At 40.9% G+C, this 24,748-nt stretch overlaps 1 protein-coding gene across 9 annotated transcripts in view; it reads right to left on the bottom strand.

Annotated features, from left to right (window-relative positions):
- usp9 (ubiquitin specific peptidase 9) overlaps positions 1-20,339 on the bottom strand; it is a 39,700-nt gene extending 19,361 nt beyond the window's left edge. For 5 of the 9 annotated variants that reach the window (XM_070838722.1, XM_070838726.1, XM_070838724.1 and 2 more), the window contains exons 1-19: positions 20,065-20,339; positions 14,996-15,264; positions 13,222-13,367; positions 12,649-12,728; positions 11,901-12,013; positions 9,817-10,035; positions 8,686-8,801; positions 8,285-8,536; positions 8,039-8,174; positions 7,787-7,939; positions 6,260-6,364; positions 5,883-6,089; positions 5,601-5,737; positions 4,319-4,357; positions 2,702-2,835; positions 2,493-2,583; positions 1,998-2,111; positions 1,659-1,887; positions 523-618 (exon numbers count right to left, since the gene is read on the bottom strand). In XM_070838722.1, coding sequence (XP_070694823.1) covers positions 523-618; positions 1,659-1,887; positions 1,998-2,111; positions 2,493-2,583; positions 2,702-2,835; positions 4,319-4,357; positions 5,601-5,737; positions 5,883-6,089; positions 6,260-6,364; positions 7,787-7,939; positions 8,039-8,174; positions 8,285-8,536; positions 8,686-8,801; positions 9,817-10,035; positions 11,901-12,013; positions 12,649-12,728; positions 13,222-13,367; positions 14,996-15,097 — 2,469 coding nt within the window. In that variant the 5' untranslated portion in view covers positions 15,098-15,264; positions 20,065-20,339. The remainder of the gene's footprint in view (positions 1-522; positions 619-1,658; positions 1,888-1,997; positions 2,112-2,492; positions 2,584-2,701; positions 2,836-4,318; positions 4,358-5,600; positions 5,738-5,882; positions 6,090-6,259; positions 6,365-7,786; positions 7,940-8,038; positions 8,175-8,284; positions 8,537-8,685; positions 8,802-9,816; positions 10,036-11,900; positions 12,014-12,648; positions 12,729-13,221; positions 13,368-14,995; positions 15,265-20,064) is intronic. The other 4 variants (XM_070838727.1, XM_070838728.1, XM_070838729.1 and 1 more) reach the window with 1 other exon arrangement.
- Positions 20,340-24,748: the final 4,409 nt, after the last annotated feature.

Below are 24,748 nucleotides of genomic sequence, written 5' to 3'. Positions count from 1 at the left end.
CCAACAGCAGGGGATGCCAAGCAACCGCTATGTTCACATTTTTCCCCAAACAAATGGGGCTGGTGCTACTGTGCGAGAGAAAGCACGCCCTAAGTGGCGGATGCAGCCAGCAGGGACCTGCAGCAGGACCTGAGGTGGATAGTAGAGATTGTAAAACAATCTGTGGAGGACAGCTGTGCTCGCCACACTAGGAAAACAGAAGCCCTGGTAACATCATGAAGGAGAAGCTCCAACTTTGAATGCCAAAAAATGCGACAGTTTCCATTTAAAATTGTGTCATCGTTGTTGTTTAAAAAGCAAAAATATATCTGATATTAAACAAACAATAAAGCAAATTTATAAAGCACTAAAACTCAATCAGACTACATAAAGTAATTTGGGAAAAAGCAACAAAAAAAGAGCAGTAATACTGGATTTGGCACCGTTCAGCCACCATTCATCACTACAGTGGGAATTTTTCACCGCAGCAGCCGTAAAAGCAAACAGATCAAACCTCTGCTCTAAGTGAAAGAGTCCATTTACCTGATTGACTTGGAGTTTTGGTCCCAGGTTGGTGTAGATCTCTTTCAGCAGGTCTATGGCTCGGCTGGCAATGTCATCACTTCCTTGAATTACCACCTGGGAGAGGGGAACATAGAAGAAAGGTCATTTTTCTCTACATGATTGTCAGAGTCTGACTTTAACGTATACATGTCTGTGAAGCTTCAAGGCGTTAAAGTAAAGAGGAGCCTCATTATCGACCGCTCAGAATACGAGAGTAAGGGAAAGGTGCAATGCACTTCAGGACCGCTGCTTCTTCTCTTACAATGTAGTGACAAACAGACAATACCTGAAAGAAATGGCTCTGCAGGAAGAGAGTCTCAAAAACACACGCATTCTGCCAGCCATACCCACCTCCACTGTCAACTACTCTTTTGTTAACTCTGCAATTCCTACCTCAAGGCTACAAGTGTACCGCAGAGTAGAGCATCATTTGCTCACATGTGCACCAAGTGAGGACCATGATATCAAAGCTTTTTCTTGCAGTCAGATCACCCTACATATATCATAATCACAAACAAACACAGTATTGTTCTTCTCTGCTGTACACACAAACTTAAAAATGGTCGAACCAGAATCTTTTAAAATCAGATTTATGACTGTATTGCTCCTTTTCCACTGCATGGTACACAGCTCAGCTCGACTCTAGTCGCTGAGAAATGTTCTTTTTTTGTTGTTCCACTGGCAAAATTTGTGGATAGTATGGTACTTCCATCAAGTTTCCAAGCGAGGTGAGGCGATACTAAAAGGTGGAGTGAAAACACTGCAGACCACTGATTGGTCAGAGAGAATCATCACTTGAGCGACACGGGGCATCCTGCTCAAACTCGCCACTACAAAACTATTATCAACAGCAAACGCAATTTTCTTTTTATTCACTCAACCCAGACTTTAAAAATTCCCGGCAAAACCTGGTACCAAACATCCAGTCCAGTAGTGGAAACAGTAGTGGATTTACGTGGTGTTCATGGTGACTAAAGGGAGTTCTCTTTTCCAGGTTTTAATGTTGTTTCTTAAAACTATTATAAAAAGTACATAGCATAAAAAAGGAAAGAAAATAGGCCTCCAAAAATTACAAAAACATTTTGTAAAACCGTAAAGCAACAAAATCTCCTCACCCTCCAGAGGTAGTCCAAGCCTATTAGTTCCAAGTCGTCCATCATGTAGGCCCTCCGCTTGGCTACCAGCTTGCCCTCCCTGCAGTTGACAGCCTTAAAGAACCTCTCAAAGCACTTCATGCCATTCTCCGTCAGCAGAGACGGGTCCAACTGCAAAACGTTGTTCTCAAAGAAGTCTTTATTGATGTCTGGGTCCAGGTCTGGCTCATCACCCATCAGCTTGGAGTACCTTAGGGCGACAGGAAAGTAACACAAGATTCAGAGCAGACATTTGCTGATTAACAAATGTGAGGGAATTCATACAAGCCGGAGGCAAGAAGAGGTCAACTTAAACGGTACCATTTGAAGCAGGCCTCACGGTCACACAGAAACACTGCATTCTCAGCCAGACACTTCCAGATCTGCTTGGCCTGAGGGGCACACAACCACAGCTGGCCATCTTTTAGCAGGAACCTGGCAAAAAAATAGAGGAAAATCAATAATGGACACCAGTAGCCTGAGGGTTTGAGAAACGTGCTTATGAAGCTCATGCAGCTGGTCCCAGACAGGCATCATAATTGCTGGTGATGTGCCCCTCCCCATTTGCCCACTATTGTTGAACAAGGTACTTCAATTAAGCAGCTTAGTGGCTAACAGACATGACTGTGGATGTACTATATATTACAGCTGATCTGAGTGACTATGAGAGATTCAACCCCAAATTAACTCAAGGTAAAGCAGTTTTTAGGGCAGAATATGCTGGATCATTATACATTTCTTCCATTCCTAGTTGTGGTTCGATACCCTTGCTCATTTGGTGTATTTGAGTGTGAGACGTTTATGGTGATGTTGTACCTCAGGAAGTTGAGTCGCTCCTGTACTTCCTGGACATGGCTGTAGCGGCTTCCTGGTCTGACTGTCTGGGGGTCAAACTCAGCTTGTTCCTCTGTAAAAGCACACATACAAGTTACAATACAGACACTGCACCCCACCCCCCATCCATGTCCTGCATCTATAAAAAGGAAAATGTTTGAGTGATCGCATTTCTGGTTGCAGCAGTGTACCTTTGGAGAACTGCCTCATTGTCTCCATGTAGGCAGAGAGGTTCTCAGCCACCAGGGTGACCAGAGCGTGGTTATGCTGCAGCTGGTTGATCAGGTCATGGCGGTAAAACACGTGAGGACTCCTCTGGGTTTGACTGGAGACAGAACAGCGGGAGGAGTGGAGGTTGTGAAGGGGACAAACACGGACATTCACTGAGGAAGCAAGTAAGGCTAAAACACAAAGTGAGAATGAAGCTGACATTGCATATTTTTGGTAACGCAATTTCTGATTATGAAAACGTAGCATGACTGATTTCTCTTTTGTTTCTATCAGGGACATAAAGAAAGCAGCTTTTGGTGTATAGTGTGTTCATGTGTCATGGAATAACCAGCAGAAGAAGTCATATCAATAAAGGACATTTCCTGCCTTGTTTTCCACATAAGAGAAGGTTTTTGGCATGAAAACTAAACTCAAGAACCAAATGAGCCTGCAAGCCATGTTTCAATTGTCTTATGTCTTTAAAAGAGCCAGACGGGAATGTGCAACATACTGAAACCAGTTTGAATTACCAATGTCAAGTCATCTTTTTTTATCATTAGTTTATAATTTTAAAGAGTTGGCTCAGATTTAATATATCTAAAATTTGCAGTTCCATCATGACTTCAGTTTACTTGTAGCAGTGAATAGACCTATTGTTTAAAAACAGATTCTAGTGTAACCACATTACTTAAGGAAAACATCTATATGCAAATCAAATGCAGGCAAACAATATTAGCATAAATTAGAAGTGGCTCCAAGGCATGAAATGCCCCTCATATTTTGCATCGAGTGATTTGTGCTGAAAGGAGCTGGCATCAGGAAGAATGGGGCTCCATCTCAAAGGACCTTTCATTTAGTTGTGGAGCTGTCTAGATTAAAGGAGTATTCTGCGTTTAGTATTGAGAAACTGCACAAAAGTTCCCACCAAGTGCCTCTAGAAAGTTTGCCCAAAGACACCCTTTTTTAAGAAAGTACATGCAACAGGCCTCGTGTATATTTTTTTAGGCTTGGCTTTCAGTATCCACACCTCGACTTTATCCAACCTGAAAATACAACTAGATCTAGAAAAACTAGATTACAAACTACTGCGTCTCATGCAATTTTCTAATTATATTACTTGATTGACCTTAAGTGACATAAAACAGAATAAATAAATAATAAGAATAAATAAATAACTGTCATTATGATAATCATTATATAACATTAGCATTATACACATTTTATATTACATGATTGGGACCACAGCTTTTAGAAATGAATCTATAATCAATCGTTCTCTTCAGCCTCATCTTAAACCTAAGGTTAAATGCTACAGAGAATGTGACAGATGAGTATCTAGTCTAATAAGGTTTCTGACAGCAAGAGCAGAGAAAGTACAGTTAAATGTCCCCCAGTCCCATCCTGCCCCCTCCTCCATTCAGAGCTAACTGTATAGCAGCTGGTCATTTGAGATGAAACCCATGAAAAAAAATTGCTTAAGCAGATTCATGACAGAGATTTACATTTTATATAGTACATATCATAAACATGTCAAAGAGAAAGTTAGACTTGACGTAACACAGAAGCAGATAGAACCCTGGAATTAGCTCTCAACTTACCCCACTAAGTTCGTTTGTATGTTAATTGGCATTTTCTTTCTGAAAAACAACAGGCATGTATACTACAAATTTTCTACATGGACTAGAGAAAAACACTACTTCAAATCAAAAAAGATTTCTGAGTAACGCTGGACAATATGACTCCATATCAATTTAACAATTTTACCATGGTGACTGTGGTTCAAATGTCTGTTTTTAACAACTGCAGCTGCCTGACAGTGAATCATGTCATATGGATATTAAGATGACAGATTATATTAAACCTACACTTGTTATCAACATGTATATCAAACCAGAATTTTCACATTAGCATGTCAGGAGTAAAAACAGGAGCACATGAGTAAAAAATAAAATGAATGAACACTGAAAACGTTTCATGGTATTGTGAGTCCATCTCACAGCTTACTGGGACAACGTTCATATTGTAAGGAATAATTGTGCTTTTCTTACTAAAGACAAGTCAAACTGTCTACTGCGAAAAAGGGTGATTTAAATAATTGTTAATCTAAATACAATTAGCAACTTAATATTTACTATACAATTATTTGACAAGTTTAGCTAGCGGACAAGACCGACAACTAGCTAGTCAGCTATCGACAAGAATTTAGGAACGGGCTTGGACTGTTTAACGTTGGACCCGAGTCTAATAAAATCACCCAGCACCATCTTTCAACTGCAATTACAGTGTTTACTTTGTTATATTATAACAAAGCAAATAAATTAAGTGTAAAGTTCAGCTCCTTTCAGTGTACTCAAAGGAAAAAGAGAACATCTCTTGCCCCAAACCATCATAACTTACAAAAAAAAAGAGGCCAAATATGTGTAATGCTTAATTTAAGATGACTCATGGCCGCACTCAGTGGGACATGTTTTCAGAAAATGCCCAAACAGTCAAAATCACAAAGTTGAGACTGATGATTTGAAAGATATTTAACACTAGTTAAAAAAAAATTCTGTTGGTAAGCACTGATGGTTAATTACTGGGATGCACCTTACAACAATATGACCTTTATCTGCTGGGTCATTTACTACTTTTGGGCACTATCCATACGAGTTGACATGATTCAGCATTTGAGCAAATGTGATAAAAATGGCACAAATGTGAGCTGGCCAAACATGAAAAGTGCTGTGTTGCTTTTCTTATGGGTGTTCATGCAGTATGTGCAAAATAAACAGTCACTCAGAGTAAAATATTTTACGGCTATACCAAATAAGCACTTCATACTTGCCACAATTAGGATTGTCCCGTGTGTGCTCCTGTAAAATAACGTCATGGTCTTACCTGAGGTTTTGAGGGGCTTCTCCAAAGAGGCTACAGATTTCTCTGATTTGCTTCAGGGCAGGGATCACCCATTTGTCATTGGTTCGTAGCTCCTCTATGAAGCGATCTATCCACTGAATCTTCTGCGTGTCTCTGTCCTGTGAGGGAAAATTAAACATCCTCAGTATTTCAGAATCAGACTTTTTGCCAAGTGGGTTCTCACATACAAGGAATTTGCATTGAGCCCTTCATCTGTTATTTTGCATGTTATTAACCTTGAAAAACACATTCACCAACATGTACCTGGGAACAACTGTAATCCAGTATCTTGATGTGAGCACTGAGAGCCTGGTCCATGATGTCTACAGGCACATCGTCGCTGTGTGCCAGGTTCCACAGCAGGTTGAGGACCTTGTGGGCCATCACCCCATCCTTATCGTCCTCAGCCAAGCGCCGGATAAGTTCCAGCAGTTTTTCACGCTGCTTCTTGCTGGCGTTGGTCCAGCTTGCCTGCACAAGAGGAATATCAAGGCCCAGATGTTAAGGCAGCGCATACAACAGTACGTTTACGTGATGTGACAATTTGACTGTGATGTGATTAAGCCACAAATGAATGAAAAGCCAAAGCTTACTGTGTACAAAAAGCTTTAATCTGCGATTGATTGAATATTACAACTCACCTTGAAGCAGTCAAAAAGGTGATCAAGCTGCTCGGGTGAGAAATCCCACGCCAGCTTGGCCAGGAGGTCGTGGACATTCTTCACAATGGCCTCATGTTTACCAGCCTGCGGACGTACACAGACAACGACCCGACTGTTGGGTTAACAAAACACTTCTAATGTCCACCACCTGACGTCCCAGCAGTCTCAGGCATATGCTGCAGTTGCAATGCAGACAAGTGACAATCAGCAGCAAGATCTTGTATGATTTGTGCCATGAACTTAAGTTTAATGTAATATTTCCCTACTATAGTATAGGTGTGAAGACGTCCAACCCTAAAGACCAACCCTTCATCAGGGTCATCTGATGAGGGCCTGAAAAGCACTGGTGCCACAGTTCAGTTGTTCTTCATACTCTTTGACCTCGTAAGACTATTTCTGTGCACCATGGAAGTAGGTGAAGTTGTACCAGAAATCCCTACACAGCTTCTGCTCAAGGTGTGACCAGAGCCAAACCTACAGCCGTGTGTGTCATCAATACATCACGCGGGCATAACCTGTACCGACATGGTTGAAAGTAGGGATGGGCCATGATTTGTGAATATTTGGATTGTTGTTAAAATCACACAAAAATAGTTTATACGACTGTTGTCTTGTTTCATTTATACCAGCACCTGGTGGTACGCCTGTTGGGGAGCAGTAGGTTGATACGGGGCGCTGAGATGAAGCCGGATCTCTGTAAAGATGTGGGCACAAACAGGCTGAGCAATGAAAAATAAGTCCCATTTCATCCAGTCGAACTTCCCTCAACAGGACTTTAACTAGAAGCAGTCTTGCAAACAAGCCCAGTTAGCTTAGCTCTGATCCAGGCTCTCTGTCGCCCCACCTGCTACGGCACTTGGTGAACGGAGGATGTTGTGGGCAGCGATTGCCTCAACGTCTGCTTTAATCCAAATGCGTAGTACTGCCAACACGTTTCAGCAGGAAAGGAAATAATAAAAACAACAATGTAGAGAAGTTTGAATGAATTACACCCACTGCGTCTGGCAGCGGTAGCGGCGGCGTTTGTGTGTATGTGTTTCAAATAATCTTCGAATGGTTCATAGTCACTATTTAATACTATGTTTGTTTGAAATGCAGTTGGTAGCACATTGATATTATAGACATCAGCCCTGGTGCAACATATAAAATATCACAATTACTCAAGCGGCAGTGCTGCACTACTGTATTGCTGTATTCTGATGAGGAGGGCATCCGTCAACAGCTTTGACCAATTTTGCTGGTTTTGGTCCAAACAAATTACACCAATACTAAATATTGGTAAGAAGTAACGACATTATTTGCTTAATGTAGAGTTAAGTAAACACATAACTACATACAAACATAAAAACATGCAGACTTAGCATGCTTTGTGTCACACCACTAGAAAATAGTCCACTTGTGACTTAGAGATGATCGTAGAGTGGATCTAATGGGTATTTATCGCTTCGTTGACCGAACAATTCATCATTAGAGAAATACTAAAAAGTACTGTGAGTTGCAATGTACCTGTGCAGCCCAGATGTTGTCCAGATCCTGCATTGTAAGAGCTTTCTCTTTGATAACGAAGCGAAGGATCTTCTCCAGTTTTTCTACGTACTGCGGCTGGTGCAAACTGTCCCTTAGCACAATGGACAGGATGTGGTTCTGCTGGATCCACTCCTGAGGAGGGGCAGGATAAAAAGACACAGACAGGAGCGGCCGATTTTAGATACAGAAAAGTCTTTGATGCAAGGTGCAGAAGTTAGGAGCTGATCTTACCGCCATGCGCTCTGCAGTCAGCCATTCCTCCTCTTCAGGGTTATGCCGATGAGTGTAGTAAGACACACTGGAGATCACCTTGTTAACTTCATTTAGTGCATTCATTTTGCCGTTAAAAGAAGAAATTTGCAATAACCTGGTGAAGAAAATTGAGCGATTATTGAATTAACATCAAATCATATTAGATGTATCAAATCTGACAAACTCCTCACTCTGATAAGAACTGATAGATATTTTAATACTCACCTAAGAATCATTTTTAACCTAAAAATCTCTAAATTCTTCACGGTCTCCTCCTGCCCTGGTACACGAGAAGCCAGATTCTTCAGAGACTTGATTATCATGGACAGTGCGTCGTTTTTGGCTTCATTCTTGGCCTCTTTCTTCAGCTCTTCATCTGTGAGATTCTCTAGAAACTGGGGAACCATCTCGATGACTGGAAGGAAGTACTTCTTTACTGTGTGCAATGTGAGGAACTCGTAACACTGGCCGAAAGGCCTGTAACGCAGAGAGCACAAAATCAGCCACACAGCCTTGTAAGAACATCAACATTTCACTGATAGCTCTTTGCTAGTCCATAAGATGTTAGGGAAAGCCCATTAGCATGTTACAAAATATCATGCATTTTCAGTGAACAGCAGCCTCACTTGATAAGTGCAGCGATGATCTGGACGTTCAGTGCTTGGCCGCTCATGAAGCGATCGTGCAACATTTGAAACCCGTTTAACGTGCCAAATTTGTTTATTAAGTCCACCAACCAACCCTGCGAATAAAAAAAAAAACAAAAAAAAACAAAAACACATTGTTAAACCGTCTCTCAGTCAACAGATTAAAGACACTTAATTCAAACTGTCCACAGTTTCCATTCAAAGAGATTTCATGTTAGGATTATAAATGACACTAATTTCCTTTGATCCAGAAAACAAATTTCTGGATTCTTTTCCCCTCCAGGTGAGTTCACAGTAATTTAGCTTGAAAAACAATATTTACATGCATTAAAGCATTGAGAAAGTGACACAGTACTGGAGGTGGAGCAGGAAATAATTCAAACAGCTCTGACTGACCAAATATTTAACTTTTTAGCCAATGTAAAAACATAAAAGCTGACACAAAATTTGCACTCGAGTTTAACATTCAGGAACGACTGATTAGATCCCAACCCTAAAAAATTAAAACACTAGCAAATACGACTTAATAGCTGCACCGTGGGACCTAAGTCGTCCTGGGCCCTCTGCCAACAGAGGCAGACAGGCAAGCAGTGCTGCAGTACTGTTCGTAGTGACCTCATGCCCACGCTGTATTCATCACTCCTTCACTGTGAAATTCCTATTCTCTGGTGTATCCACCTTCTCCTTTATACAATGTGCTTTCTGACAGAACCACTAAGTGTCTTATGGACTGCGAGTTCTATATTTTTCATTATCAGGCAACACCGGAGGGATTCTCTTTGTTTAATAAGGGCCCACACGGTAAGACCAAAATGTCAATGTGGATTCTGCCAGGGAGGAAAAAAAAAGGACAGGCCAGCTGTCCTCTGGAGGAAGAACCCAGTCTGTTTTGATGATTTTTAATTGTCCACAAACCTCAATATTTGTCATATAATAGAGACAAAATCTAGATTATTTAAAGTGTAATAAATCACAGAATGTAGGGAAAATTGCAACATTGTCAGTTTTAAGAAAAATTTGAATTTGGTAAGGAGAAGAAAAAGGATTAAAGCGTCCATGTGTTGAACATTGCATTAGGTGTACGGTTTCCATGTTGCATCAGTGATTCACCTTAGGAGAGCGTGGGTCTGGTGGTCGGGCGAAGAGCTCGTCGTCGGCCAGCTGTGCTCCAGCGGGGACAGTCTCGGAGGGCCGTGTGCCATTGTAGATGTGGAACTTGCAGTGAGGGTTGGTGGCCATGGCCAGCAGCTCCAGTAGAGGGAACCAGTCCTGAGAGAGCTTGGCCACACACAGCTCCACCAACCGGTGTGTGTTATTGATGATACACCTCTGTGAACGAAGGCATACTAAACATTAGACTACAGGAGGCAGAAAGAAAGCGAGAGTGGGTGAGAGAGAATTTCAAGGCCAACTGAAAAATGTCCTTCCTCAGAAATGCTGCAGTGTACTTCTGATTTAGAGAGAACAACACTGATACCACTGCATTTTGAGCTGAAAATCCAGAGTTTTCCACACATATGCCACCCAAGTGTGTGTGTGTGTGTGTGTGTGTGTAAAACAGGTATATTTTGACTAAAGGTCGACCAACTACGCTGTCCAATTGGACAATTTACAAACAGAACTTGGCTCCAATAGTGAGCGATGGCTGCGCAGCCTCCACCAGTTCATTTGGGGACGTAGATCACGGTTTGACATGGAGAGACCAAAAGTCACAGTCCATGATAGCCTAGCTTGCTAAACACCTGGCAACCAGCCAAAAAGCCTGTCGTTTGTAGTTTTACCCTCCATTCTGTAAATCCACCAGCAAACCACCCGGCTGCCAGGCGATCCATCCTCTGGAGCGACTGTACCACACCGACTGGATTATAGACAAAACTATGATGTTCACAGAGCTTTGCAAAGCTTGTTTATTTGTCACAAGGCACCACTTTGTTTTGTTTTCGTTAGCCAAGTTTTGTATTAGGTCTCAAACCGAGTAATTTTGGGTTACTCCCATGGGCAGCGGAGTGGGAAAATATCAGCCACTTAATCAGTTATTGACTTTTTTCTGCTCCAATCGTTATCACATCTTGCGTTGTACATAAATACAGAGCTATGCACATTAAAGTCATCTGCTCATCTAGTCAATTAAACACAACTGCACAAACACTGTTGCTATAACTGACACCTTTATATACACTGTACCTGGAAATATGAGAAATGCTTTATTATTCATGGCTTCTCCTCTGTTACCCTGCAGCTGCCACAGACTTGACTCCTTAAATGACTACCTGTCAAGTCTCATGTTTTACGCCGAGGACAGAAGACATGTTGGTGCCTTTACTTGCAGATCACATCATCAACATGTGATGGCAAAACTAGAGAATTCCACATAAACAAATAACAAGTGTGCCTCCTAATCATATCATTAATATAATGACACTCCAGTGGCCTTTCTGCAAGGCTCCTGACTGGTTCACACATCTGAAGGAGGATGATTTGAGTGGTTAATAAGAGTAATCAGAGCAGCTGGGGATCATGAAAAATTTGGTACAATCTTGTGTAATGTACAGAAATAATAAACTTTTTTTAAAGGTTGACAGGAGAAACACAGAGGTTTTGCTCAGTTTCGTCCTTGTCTGTCTCTCTGGTTTATCGTGAAAAGGTTCCAGAGATCAATCTCCCTAATACAACACAACAGCCAGCCTCTGCTACTTCTAACAAAAAGATCATTGATCACCGCTGACATTGCCGCTTTCCCTCAGCTCTAAGAAAACCAAACAGAAAACTCAATTTACAGGCAAGACCCAATTCTGAACAATGCACACAACCAGTGAGATAAGGGCAGCGATGTCAAAGAAATAAAACTAAGATGGCTGTGCTGAGTCATGTCTCTTGACAAATATACAGGTTTGTCAGCCTTTCATATCACCATTGACCCATTGAAACCAGTAAAGTGCACTTATTGCGTTCTGTGGGAAGTGAAAGTGAGGTCAAATTCCAAAAATTATTATCCCCCATCAGGTCAGTCTTTACCTCTAAAATTGAGCTTGTATGCACGTCACATACATAAGCCATATTTCCTTTCATAAAAACTGAACAGAAGAGTTTTAAATGTATTCTGGGTTGAAAAGAAAAGAAAAAAATTTAAAAAGCATTGATTGCTTGGCTTAAAGTCAGCTTTTCAAAAATACAAAGCAACAATGAGAACTCACATGAATCTCAAACTTCCAGCCACTGACTGCCTCGTCTGTCAGGATCTTTGTGAAGGAGATGGTCAAACCGTCTCTGAAAAACCTCTGGCATGCCTCACACTTCACATCCAGTCCTGTAAGGAAAGACGCACCTCGTATTAAAACCACAGCATTCGTATAAAATGTGCTACAAGTTACCAACTATTATGCTATTCATTAATACATCATATTATTGTGTTCACACTGACCCCATGCCTACGCTGTATTCATCACTCTTTCATGGTAAAACTCCAACAATCTGCTAAGTGCACTAAGTGCCTTATGGACTGTGAACATTTCTTCCTATTAATATTCATCTATTAATCATTTGTCAAGTACAAAAGATGAACATTTGTTGTTCTTAAATGTGAGAATTTGTTGCTAATCTTTGTTTTATATAATAGTAAATTACATGTCTTTGGTGATGTCTTACACTATTTTAGACTGACAAAAAAAGTTCCTATTTGAGAAAGACAGCTTGGGCTCTGGAAACGTGTGGTGGCCTATTATTCACCATTTAAACTATAATCAACATTAAGGTAATAAATGAAAAATATTGTACAGATTACTGAAAAATGAAACTAATAATCTGTGGAGGCCGTAATTTCTATACTTAATTGAATTTGTGAGGATTCAACCAATCTGCGCTGAATGATTATTATAAAAAAAAGCACGATCTGAACACCACAAAGCATCTCCATAGACAGAAAGCATCACTGTACATTCTTACCTTTTTTACTCAGGTCTATAGCTGCTTCCAAGAGGACTTCTAACTCTCCTTTTGGCAAAACTGGAACGACCCAACGAGGCCTGAGAGGAGAAAAAGATATATATATAAATCAACGGGAAAAACTATCATGTGTCAAAAGCTTGGATGCTGCATAGATAATGTCTACCTGCACCTCAAACAGCTCAGTTCACCTTGCTGTTAAGCCCTTTAACTGTGTGAGTGTGACGGTGGTGATGTGTTCAGACTGAGTGTGACGCTTTTTATGCGCCCCAAAGGAGGCGTACAAGATCAGTGGAAGGACTCTAGTAGACACAGGCTCATGGAGTACTGATATGAGCTCGATTTAAAAATGCTTTCACTTTCACTCATAAATTTACACGCTTCATAAAGTGTACGACTAAATTTAGTAAAAACAAAAACATAGAGCCGGATGTGCAAAACAAGTGGCCTGAAATAAAATAACTGGAACTACAGGAGTGCCTGGTGACTCAGACATCATAGGATGTCAGTCAACACACATGGAGGAAAAAGAAAATAAACACATTAAGAAATCAATGAATTATGTAATGATACCTGTTGATCATGTCATCCAGCTTGGCTAGGTCAGTATGAGGGAAGGCGGGCTCCTCCTCTTCCAGCTGAGGGGGCCCATCCCCCTGGCCCTGCTCATCTGGTGGGCTCACTGGAGAGTTCTCATTAGATGAGTTTGGAGATGATGTCTGGAAAAGAAAATTAGAAACAATTAGAATCATAGAATGTCCATTGATCTCTGTGGATGTGAGGTATCAAACAAAAAAAGTCAACGTCACAGTTGAATAGATTAAATCCTCCTAAAAAAAAGTTTCTATGCATCCTTTAACCAGTATAGATACACCGTCAGAACAGTTTTAACACCTGCATAATGCAATGAAAAGGTAATTCAGACTGCTTTGCTTCAGCTCCAGCATAAACAGACATCAAGTTCAAATACATCAACTGATGGCCTCATTTTAAGGTGCGAAGAATTGTTCTGAAGAACTATTTTGCGAGATATAGCAGCTTCTTAGCTCACCAACACTCAATGTCATCCGTACCTGAAGCTGCAGGCTGCAGTTAATTTATTGTGTGCACGTCTGGTCACTCGTTAACAAGGCTGTGCAATTACACTGTTTTAATGGAGCACAAAGGGGCCTTTTTGATCACTGGTGTACCCGGAGAAAACAAACAGAGGATTAGAAATAGGCCTGGCTCATTTCTGGCTATGTGAGGTACCAATCCATCAATCCATAAATAAATAAATAAATGCCTGAGGGGGCCCAAATCTCAATGCACTAGTCTGCCTCATTACATTCCTAGAAGAAATGATTATAATTTTACTAATGGCTATGTTTTTTTCATATATTAATCCAAAAACAACAAAAACGGACTGCGTAACAGATCCAGATGCGTCTGACTTGTTGAACGTCAAAGCAAAAGTGAAACTTTACACACACTTGTTTCTATAGTGACATATACCAGTGGAAAGGCCGAGTTCTCCTCTTGTATGGGGGTAGGGTTTCATTTGTTCTGGTCACTAAGTGTACATGCGTTTAGGTATAAAGAAGCAGGTGTCTCTCCTGAAAGGCCCTTAAACAAAGCCATTCAAGTCATTATACTCATTGTATGGGGCATACAGAGCAATGCTGTTTTTTCCTTATCTACTCACAGGAAACAAAAAGTGAGAGGTGTATCTCTGTTATGGTGCTGTCAAATAGAAATTTTGGAAGGAAAAGGAAACAATGTGCATCTATAAATGTGCATTTGAGCACCGTCTCTATTTCTTTCCTCATCTAATGAGTGTGTATGAACATCGGCGGTGGTGTGAGCAGCTGCATATGGGAGAGTAAAAGAGGGATACACGCAGTCGAGAGAGACGCACAACTGAGAAATATGAAATGTGGGGGTGTGTGGTGAAGGCTCCTTCTGCTTGGCTGACCTACATAGGCAGCTTCCCTCTCACGTCTCACCACGGCTCATCTCTAACCAACACGGGCCTGCACATACACACACACATCCTTTATCCATCACTCAGGAGGCTCTGTTCATTGATGCCTCGCCTTCACTCACTTTCTCCCTCTTTTCCGCTCCCACCTCCCCTCCCTTTTCGTCCCCTTTGGCATCTGTGTGTGGTTAGGTACGAGCAATATCTCTTAAAAAACTGTGCTGCAGTGTCTGGACTAACAAAAAGAGATTGCAAAACACACTCCGTTCCTTCTCCCTTCACCGGTTATTTTAATTACATGCATCTCCCAACGGAAAGCAAGTGTACCGTCCAGTCAGACTGTAAGCAAATGTCTTATGTTGACCATGTTGGAAAGATGATGCTGACCTGGTTCTGTGGCAGTGGGGGTTGGCTCTGAGCATCAGGTGCCTGGCCTTGGCCCTGACTATCATTGCCCCCCACCGGAGAGCCACGCGTGGTGGCCGTCATGCTCGCCACAGGGCAGATCTTGGCAATCTTGGCCTCTTAGGGAGCGCTGGCCAGGAGGGAAATCACAGCCACCTCAGCTGTAGAGCAGAGGGAAGAGAGCCCGAACACACGAGAGAGGGACACAAGCACCTGGAGATCTGGATGTGCCGCTGAGACCATTGCATAACCTGTAGCAGGGAGGAGGGGGTAAAGGTCAGAGTTATCAGCAGGCTGGTTAAGTTACTTGCAATACACAAGCAAAATAGGTTAGGTGGCTATAATCCTGTGCTGAAGAAATTACTGTCTAACTCAACTTGTTCTAACCTTTAACATTAACCACATTCTCTTGCAAAACTACCAAACAAAAGTTCTGTGTTCAGTGACCAAACTACAGGCTCCGCTTTGTTGGCCAAGTATATGTAAACAAAAAAAGACATTTGACTGATTTTACGTGGCTCAAAATGCACTTAGACATACACCTAAGGACAACAAGGCTAAACAAAAGTAAACATAAACATTTAATTAAAATGCACAGATATGCATTAAACAGTGATAAATGTAAAATACTATAAGACAATGGCGTAAGGGCACAGCATGCAAAGATGCTTGAAGAAATAAGGAATAATTGATGTAACAGTACATTTTATATACATGAGATAAGTGTACATGACAGCACATGCACGTATACAATATAAAATATATAAATCATGTCTCGATTTATATTTGAAAAAGACGACATGTTAAAAATATATCATTATATATATTTCAACTACAAAATGTATAATTTAGAATGTGTAGACACAGTGGATGTTTAGTTTGGATGCTCCAGCCAGGCTTTGAGGCCTGATACAGATCAGTGAATTAAATTTGATTCTGAATATCCCATTTGTTCTCACTCATTACATCTTAATTACACCTAACATAGTCAGCTACTGCATTATCTTACATTTACAATTGTTGGCTGTCTCCCACAACTGCATGCTTTTCTAAATTACCACACAGAAGCTTCATTGGTCAAATTACATTATTAGCAGACATTTTTACATATCTTTCAGCAGACGGTACCACGGTGGCCACTGTCACCGCAAGCCGATCTAACCTTACAACAACAACACTGCCCCAAACTTGTTGCATTTTTTGTCACAGCAGCTGCAAAGATGGATGAGATGCCTTGAGGCACGGCTAACACTTCGCCCAACCCTCGGGGCATACCAAATGCTACAGATACAGAGCACCCCAAAAGCCTCTGTGGCATCATGCAAACACAGACCCCTCCAATAGACACTGAGAACAAACAGCCAAAGGATACTACCTGCCGGAAGACCCACCAGCCAACAGCGCCATCACAATTCTGTGCAAGGGCAGACATGAACGTACAGTCTCAAGTGTGTATGGTGACATAACCTTGGGGATGGATTTTTTTTTTTTGCTAGTTTTTCTGAGTGGCTTCGTAAGTAGGAACGCATATAAGTTCATTCTGGTCAGCGCCTGATCAGCTGATTCATCCTTACCTATAAACTGTGCACTAATTTGCGAGAAGGTACAGAGTGATAATTACCACTTTTTTTTTTGTTACCATAACACAACACTAGGATGCTTTGTCTCAATACCTTAGTCTTCACTGATTCACAACTTGGGTCTTATGTTGTTTCTGCCATTATTTTTTACCTATTATAATACAAATATAAATATAAAAGTATATTTCACAGTTGTAAAATTAGTAAGAAGTTAATTGCCATGGTGGCATTACTACATACCACAGTCAGATGGGGCAAGAACTGTGAGCAGTCAGACAATCAGAGCATTTCAAACAAGGCAGCAGTTTGTCCAGATTAATTATCTAAGCCAGTTTATTTGGAGGTTAAACCTGTATTGTTAGTTAGATTCCCTCACTGCGAAGGAAAACTGTGTGTGCACCACAGCAGGTTTGGGTAATGTGTTTGCTTTCAATTTCTATTCCAAATACATTTGTCTAATCTGGAGATTTGTTTAACACCTGCCTGATGGGACACATTAGCCTAATAGCTGGAGAGCATACCACATAACTGCAACTGCCACGGTTCAATTGCTGCCAGGAGACCTTTAGTGGACGTCATACCCCCATCTCTGTCCTGTCCCTCTCGCCCCATGCTTCTTGTGTCTCTCTAAACTCTGACTGTCAAATAAAGGCAAAATGCCAATTTTTTTTTCTTCTTTAAATCCCTGCATGATTGTCTGAATGCACATACTCCTTGCCCTGTTTTCTTCTAAGTAATGTCAAGACATCTCCACATCCCATCAGCAATCAACTAGAGTGGGTGCAAAGTGTTTATCCCCAATAGATGGGAAAGATGGGCATAACTACAAAAATAAGATCTAGGTTGTATGACATAAAAATCTACCTTTAAATGTCAGTATAACAATCATTTCAACATCACACAGCCAATTTGGGCACTTGCCTGTTATCAACAAATAATCCTGGTAGCATCACCCTACATTTCAACTGACAAGGTATCATTACAGATTACTTTCAAATACAATTTGATCAATTTTTCTACTGCCAAAATGTACAGATATTTTTGGCTAATGATGGAACAACGAATTAAATGCTGTGATGTTTAGAAGCAAAATACATTAGCACAAATGCCTTCATATCAGCAGCACTAAAGCTTAAGTGTAACACTTTAAAATAAGCAATTAGGGGTTGGGAAATGGTTGTATCAGTTTTACTGCCTGGCAATGAATCCTCTTCCACTGAAATAACCATGATCAAAGTAAATAAAGAGCAGGGCATCATAAAGGGAAGGGAACATGACTTGGTAGTGTTTAAATATAATACAAAAACACACCATTTGTGAATCAAAGCTCCAAAAGGATAGAAGAACATGAATCATTATGATCTCCATTTATCTTACTTTGTAAAAGCCTATATCCACCTGTCTTCTCCCCAGAAAGATCAATAGTTTAAGATCAACAAATACCTGGTTAGAAGAATAAAATTTAAGAGCAAATTATACAAAAATGAGACGTATAAGATCCAAACCCTTAAATATATTAGGAACGATAACTGCTAAAGTTGTTGAGGAGAAACTCAACAACCTCTCTTACGAGCATGGGCCTTAAGTTAACATGGGCGTACTAAAGCAGCCGGTTTGACTTGTAGTGACCATAAACCTATTTGAGTGAGCGAGCCATTGGCTTCTTGCAGGATACAAATTAGGTGAAATACAGTACAGTTTATTTAGTTAGTGTTTTCTCAGTTTAAGGGTAGCGAAACTATATCATTTCCTATTTTACAGGTGGCCAGAGACATCTGCTTCAGCAATCTGGTTTCCAGCTGTCATTACTGACAGTACATAACAGTCATTATTACAGGGGATCAAATCTGGCGAGTACCTTTGGCTTCCTGAAAACAAAATGTCACATCGTGTATTGTATCTAAACCTACCATCAGTGGAACCACTCAGCAAGCTAACCATCTACTAATGGGGGTAAAGGGTGGGTTACTTTATTGTCGCACAAAAGCATAATGTTATGTCTCATCAAAAGTGACACATGAAGCATCAGCAGCCACTGCTAAGACAGGCGCTAAGCTAGGTGCAACTGCGGCCTTTTGGACTGAACCGGCTTTTAAACGTTAATGTTACTGTTATCTAAAAAAACACACACACACACATCTTATGGACGGAGAAATCGGCCATGCAACATTGTGTGTGTGTGTGTGTGTGTGTGTGTGTGTGTGTGTGTGTGTGTGTGTGTGTGTATGTGTGTGTGTGTTAGCTAGCAGTGTCTTCAAAATTAGACAGTCCAGATGCACGTAGAGTAGACGATGACATTGCGTACTTATCATTACAAACTAGCACCGTCAACTACCGTTAACAGCTGGTGGTTTAGTTAGTTAACGCCTGCTGCTAGCTAGCTGCAGCAACTATCGTTAGGTTAGCCTGCAAGGCGATCCGCCCAGACAGCAGAGCAGCGACGGCCTTGACGTCCAAAGCCCATTGCGCTGAGACATGCAGGCCTCATCACTCGCCCGGGCCTGTCATTACACTTGCCCCGCAAGCCTTTGCTACAAGGCGGGCGAGCTAAAGCACACAGAGAGCTTGACGAATAGCTAAAATCATTATCGATCCAACATCACTCTCCCTGGACTTACTGTTGGGCCACCATGTTCCCGTAACGCCATTTACAATGAGCATCGGTCGTGCTAGCGTGCTAACGGGGAGCACCGTATAGATAAACAGGTTAGCTAACCGTTAGCTTACGTGCGAGTAAATACCCGAAGGTGCAGTTAGTTAACGTTTCTATTTTGACAAGCCGCTAGCTGGTATGACTCGACAACTCACTAGTTTCCCCATCTATAAAACCAGCACTCTGCGATTAAGCTTAGCGTCACTTTGCAGCCATTTCAGCATTCAAAATAAGCCAGCCTAGCTAGCTATCTTAGATAACGTAAAATATGTTAGTGACAGGGGAGTCGTCTATTTCCTGAAATTTACTGTGGAGTGTTCTGACCTGTATCGTCTAAGTTACAACTTGGCTAAAACAAACTGAAAATAAGCTCCGGGAAGCCTGAGCGATACAAAATATTAACAGCACTGCGGTCATGATACAGCTAGCGTTGATGAAATAAAAGAAATTGTGAGTGGAGGGTAACCAAATTTCGGTAACTTGTAAACATGAGACGCTTATAGGAAATGTTGCTTCAGTCTGTAGACAGCACCGAGTGCCATTTGAGGGTAGCTAGCGCTAGCTCGGCGTCAGTGCATCTAGCGGGGTTAAGCTAATCAGACTACTGTTAGGAGCATGAATTGCAGTTTAATCGCGTTGACATTGACAAAGCTTCAATAAGCAGTAGCTAGAAGAGAAAACGGCACCGGCAACAGCAACACAAGTAACCCAAACGCAGTGATGTTACCTTGAATCCACCACCAGCTGACTGCTAATACTAGCAGTAGCTAGCTAACAATCACCAGCCAGCGTACCAAGCTAGTTAGCTAACAACTCACCAGGAATTTGATATGACTTCCCCCTCTATTCACGGGCTACGACCAGCCTTCAGCGGTGGTGTCGTCGTATATTACATAAACGTGGCCTATATTGGTGACAGTGTCAAGATCTAATGACAAGCTCTAATTCCTGCGTTTTCTCCTTTTGCTTCTGGGTGTTTTTCCTGCGTCACCGGCGCGGTAACAGCCCCCCTAACTCTATCTAGTCCGATTTCTGGGGCTTGTCACTTCGGTCCCAGCAGTCACTCACAACTTGAATCAGTTCAACATGGCGGAAGCGCAGTCGGACACAAATGCTGCTCAGTTTAAAAAAAAAAAAAAAAAAAAAAAAAAAAGAAGAAGAAGAAGAAAAAAAAGAAAAGAAAGAAAGGGGAGAAAACCGGGGCCAGACGACTGTGTTGAACTCCCAACAGTCCGCGTTGTCTGCAAGCTACTTTGCAGCGCAATCGAGGGCAGCTCGGCAAACACAACACCCGCTGAATGGAAAGGGTATAAATCCCCCTCTCAATTCTCATAAATGACTCCGGCTCCAAGAAGCGACGTCCAATCCGTAGTTTGACTTAAAAAAAGAAAATAGAGCAACCTGACGCACTTGACTATATCGCCTCCTATCGCACGGGCTGGTCGTACAATGAACAGGTTTATATTCTAATAAGATATAACAGAATGCAAATGTGCACATTTCTGCATTAATCAGAGAGAGAATGGTTGGAGTAATAAAACACAACCATGGGAAAAGAATATCTCCAAAGTTTAAGACTATTTGCATATGGAAAAGTTGAGTTTGTGGTATATAAACTATTATTTAGCTACCGTGCATGGTAAATGTTAGGTGTTCTTAGAATAATAGGTAATATTCTCATAAAAATAACAATTTCTGCATTAACCAGAGAGAGTATGGCTGGAGAAATAAAACACAAACATGACAAACAGTCTTAACTTTTGGAGTTATTGTTTAGGTATGGAAAAGTTGAGTTTATGGTTAATAAACTATGATTTTAGCTATGGTAGATAGATAGATAGATTCCTAAATTGAAAGTTGCCATTACCACTTAATAGAGTCAGCTAAAAGCTTGAAAAACAAACTCGTTATAGAAATACGTTATAGAAATTAAGTGAAAAACAACACACATCAGGCTGCCGCCAAGCAGAGCATCATAAGTATAGTTTATAGTAAATTATAGGAGGTGGTGTTCTTAGATTAATAGGTAATATTCTCATGAAAATAACAGAATCCAAATTCAAACATACACACAAATGGACATTTCAGCATTAATCAGAGAGGTTAGAGTAATGAAACATAAACATGTCCAATTATATCTCCAAAAGTTAAGCCTTTTTGGATGTGGAAAAGTTGAGTTCATGGTAAATAAACTGTAATATAGCTATGGCTAATGGAAGGCAACTTAAACATAAATGAACGTAAATGTTTGGGGAAGCATGTGGTTATGGTTGGATTAAAGGATGGGTTTTAAAGATGTGGCGTTTCCTGGGAGTCAGCACCACAGAGACCCTGATATGGCCGTCACATATCTGCATCCTGGTTTAGAAAGCTCAGAAATGTCTGTTTTTCTTAAGGAAACTTAAGAAACCAAATTCCCATGCCAGGTTCCCATGCATTGGCATTGGGATGTGCACAGCCAAGGACAGGGGGGCTCTGCGGCCGGTGGGACCCACTGAGGTTAAGTCTTGTGCCTGCAGAGCCCAAAGGATGTTAAAAGACCCTGCAGCCCTCTGGCAAGTCATATAAAAGTTTCTGCTGTCAGACCACCAGACTGCAAGGCTGCTTCTTTCCTCGGGCTGCAAGATCCCTCAACTCATCCTCCGCACTTCACCATGAACATCAGTTGTTTTCTTATGCAGTAAATGGGACTAGAGTTTACGTCTCACTGTGCAACCCATGACAATACATTAAGCTTGTATTTGTACCTCATATATGAACATTGAAACAGGTCTGTCTTGCAGTAATCAATCCTCTTGTTCATGCTGACCATCAAGAGATCCGTTCTTAAGGCGTTTTCAGTGTAAAAGCCAATGGGCCACACCTGGGATCTGATGCCCAGGTGCCACCCAATTATCCCAAACTATGATTGGCTATAATTCTTGCTTCTAATTCACTGTTTGATGACTAACAGGATTTTCGTTTATAGGTGCACAGAGGCAGCAACATGGTGACACTCTGTCGTGCTGTGGTTTGTAGGTCTATGTTTAATTAAATATTTAAGATAAAATTTAGCATTTAAAGTAGACATGATCAGCAGAGACAGAGATGGCGTGCGAGTGTGTGGGTGCACACATACCATCGCCATACCATAAGTCAGTGACCCACTTGGGCCACCCCAGTCCAAAAAAGCCTGGACACGCCACTGGGAGAAGATGCACAGCCGTCTCTCTCTCTGCAAAAATACCTTCCAAGGTTTATCTGAGGCGGGATGCTTCAGTTGCCTCGGTGAGATAAGGACAGTGGACGTCTTCCAATGCTAAAGTGGTTTGTGACTTTTCTTCCACTGCAGCTCGAAAGAGAAACACAAAGAGGGAATTTTATACAAAAATGTCTGTCGTGTTGGAATATATCCACTGAATTTCTCCAAGACAGACAGAGCGAGGACACTGAGAGCACATTATGAAGGAGTCTTTTTAGCAGACATACTTGAAAAATTGTGAACCACAACCTCTAACCTGTTCAAAGGTCTTTGTTAACCTCATATTCCTTCCACAGTTTGTGCATTTTGTATTCGTGGGATATTTAATAACCGAAGATTTGAAGTGTGGTGATTTGAGTTAAACTTCCAAATGCAAAATAAGCCACAATAATGACGCTCTTCAGCTAAAGTTTGACAAAGAGCCTTAAAATCAGGTGATAAAGTAGAACCCACTCTAGCCATGATCACATTAGTTAATATTACGCCTTAGTTGTATAGCACCATATTCTTTACAGTTATAAAAGTCAAATTTCCAGTCGCCAGAGAGCGACCTTTGCCCGTGTGGTAATTCAGCCATGGTTATAGCTAAGAGTCACATGCTTCCATCAGGTCTATCTTAATCATGGGTATGGTTACTTCCCACTGGCTGTGACCATCCTGTAATAAACAGGGAACAAATCTCACAGGTTTGATCCCTCATTAATCCAGCGGTTCCCCAGCTGACACAGCAAACTCCTTATCAGAGTCAGCCAAGTGTTTAAAATATAAAGAATTCAGCGCTCACATATCCTATATGCAGTCTAATTATACACCGAAATAAACACCGGGTGACCAGAAACATAGAAGCACCTGTACAGTGCTACAGTTAGAACAGCAATGCAGTAAACACAATTTAAATTCAAGTGTTTGGTTTTGGATTAAATATCTGGGCAGCTGTGATGACACAAAGGAGCTGGATTACTGTAGAACTGAATCAACACTTCAAGCAATAGCAAATTATCTACACGGGGCACCTATGCTGCCTCTATTATTTTTCTAGATACTCCACTACTTTTACTAATTTGTTTTCAAAACCTGGTTATTGGGGTCACTTTAACATGCTGTCACGCTGTTTGTGAGGCTTTTCCGCCACACTCAGTATGTTTCCATTCATGCATGAATCTGTAACATTTCTGGCTTCATGTGTCTGTTAAAGTGACAGTTTGGGGGTTTATTATACAGAGTATCCTTAAAACATAATAGTCCACATGAAATACAGCACTAGGATAACATGATATTTACAAAATGAGGCAAATAAAGTGAGGTTTCCCATCTTTTTTACATTTTATTTATGCTCCTACTGTGTGTTCTCTGTTGCCCTTTAAAATGGAGATTCTGCAGAGCGGGATTAGAGGAAATACTATATGCTGTGCTTACATCTCCAGATACACTCCTCTGATGAGACAGCAAAAACAAGGCCAATAGCGACTGAGATCCAGTGAACCGGTCGCTGCGCCTCCCTCCCGTCCTGCTTCAGGTTCTTTATGCTCTGCTTTTTTTTTTTCTAAAGTAGGAGCTCCCTGATTTAACTGAAACAAATTATTTTAATAACCCCTGTCTTATGAAGGGGTCCTAGTTAGATAGAGGTAGCTGCCTGTTTACCTGAAATATAGATAAACTAAAATTATCAATATATTCAGACCTCCTAACCCATTTACCAATATGGTTCTTAAATGCTTATAATATATACTTTGGAATTTAAATGCATTTAAAGGTAGACCTGAGCAAAATAACATATCACTACAGTTACTATAGCAGGACTTAATATTATAAGAATCAGAGATTTGTTTAGAAAATAAGCACATATTAGAAATATCAGGTATGAAAGTGGTTTAACTGGTTCCTTATCTTTATAAAAAAGCTGCAGATATAGGAGCTGATGTTAGTATTACATTGTGTTTTTAGTGTTTATGTTAAATATGGGTTGTAAATATGTGTTTTCCATTTATGATTTGTGACAGCGGGTCATGTAAATAAAACTGACTTGACTGAGGGGTGTAGCCCTTTCAACCAGTGCCTCAGTAAAAACAATTTTTATGTAAAATTTTGTCATTTGTGATTAATTTAACTTTTTGTTGTTTTGTTTACTCGTTAACATACGTTGGTCAATCCGTTGCCCTGGCAACGGTACGTTAAAAGAGGAAGTGCTGCTAAGCCTGTAGACACACAAACGTTAGACGCTTTTCTGGCATTGTAAAAAAAAAAAGAAAAAAGACATTAAG

The sequence above is a fragment of the Pempheris klunzingeri genome, chromosome 10 (assembly GCF_042242105.1).
Source record: "Pempheris klunzingeri isolate RE-2024b chromosome 10, fPemKlu1.hap1, whole genome shotgun sequence".
Taxonomy (NCBI): domain Eukaryota; kingdom Metazoa; phylum Chordata; class Actinopteri; order Acropomatiformes; family Pempheridae; genus Pempheris; species Pempheris klunzingeri.
Note: the sequence above shows the minus strand (reverse complement) of the source record. Positions and strands in the feature narration are given on the sequence as shown.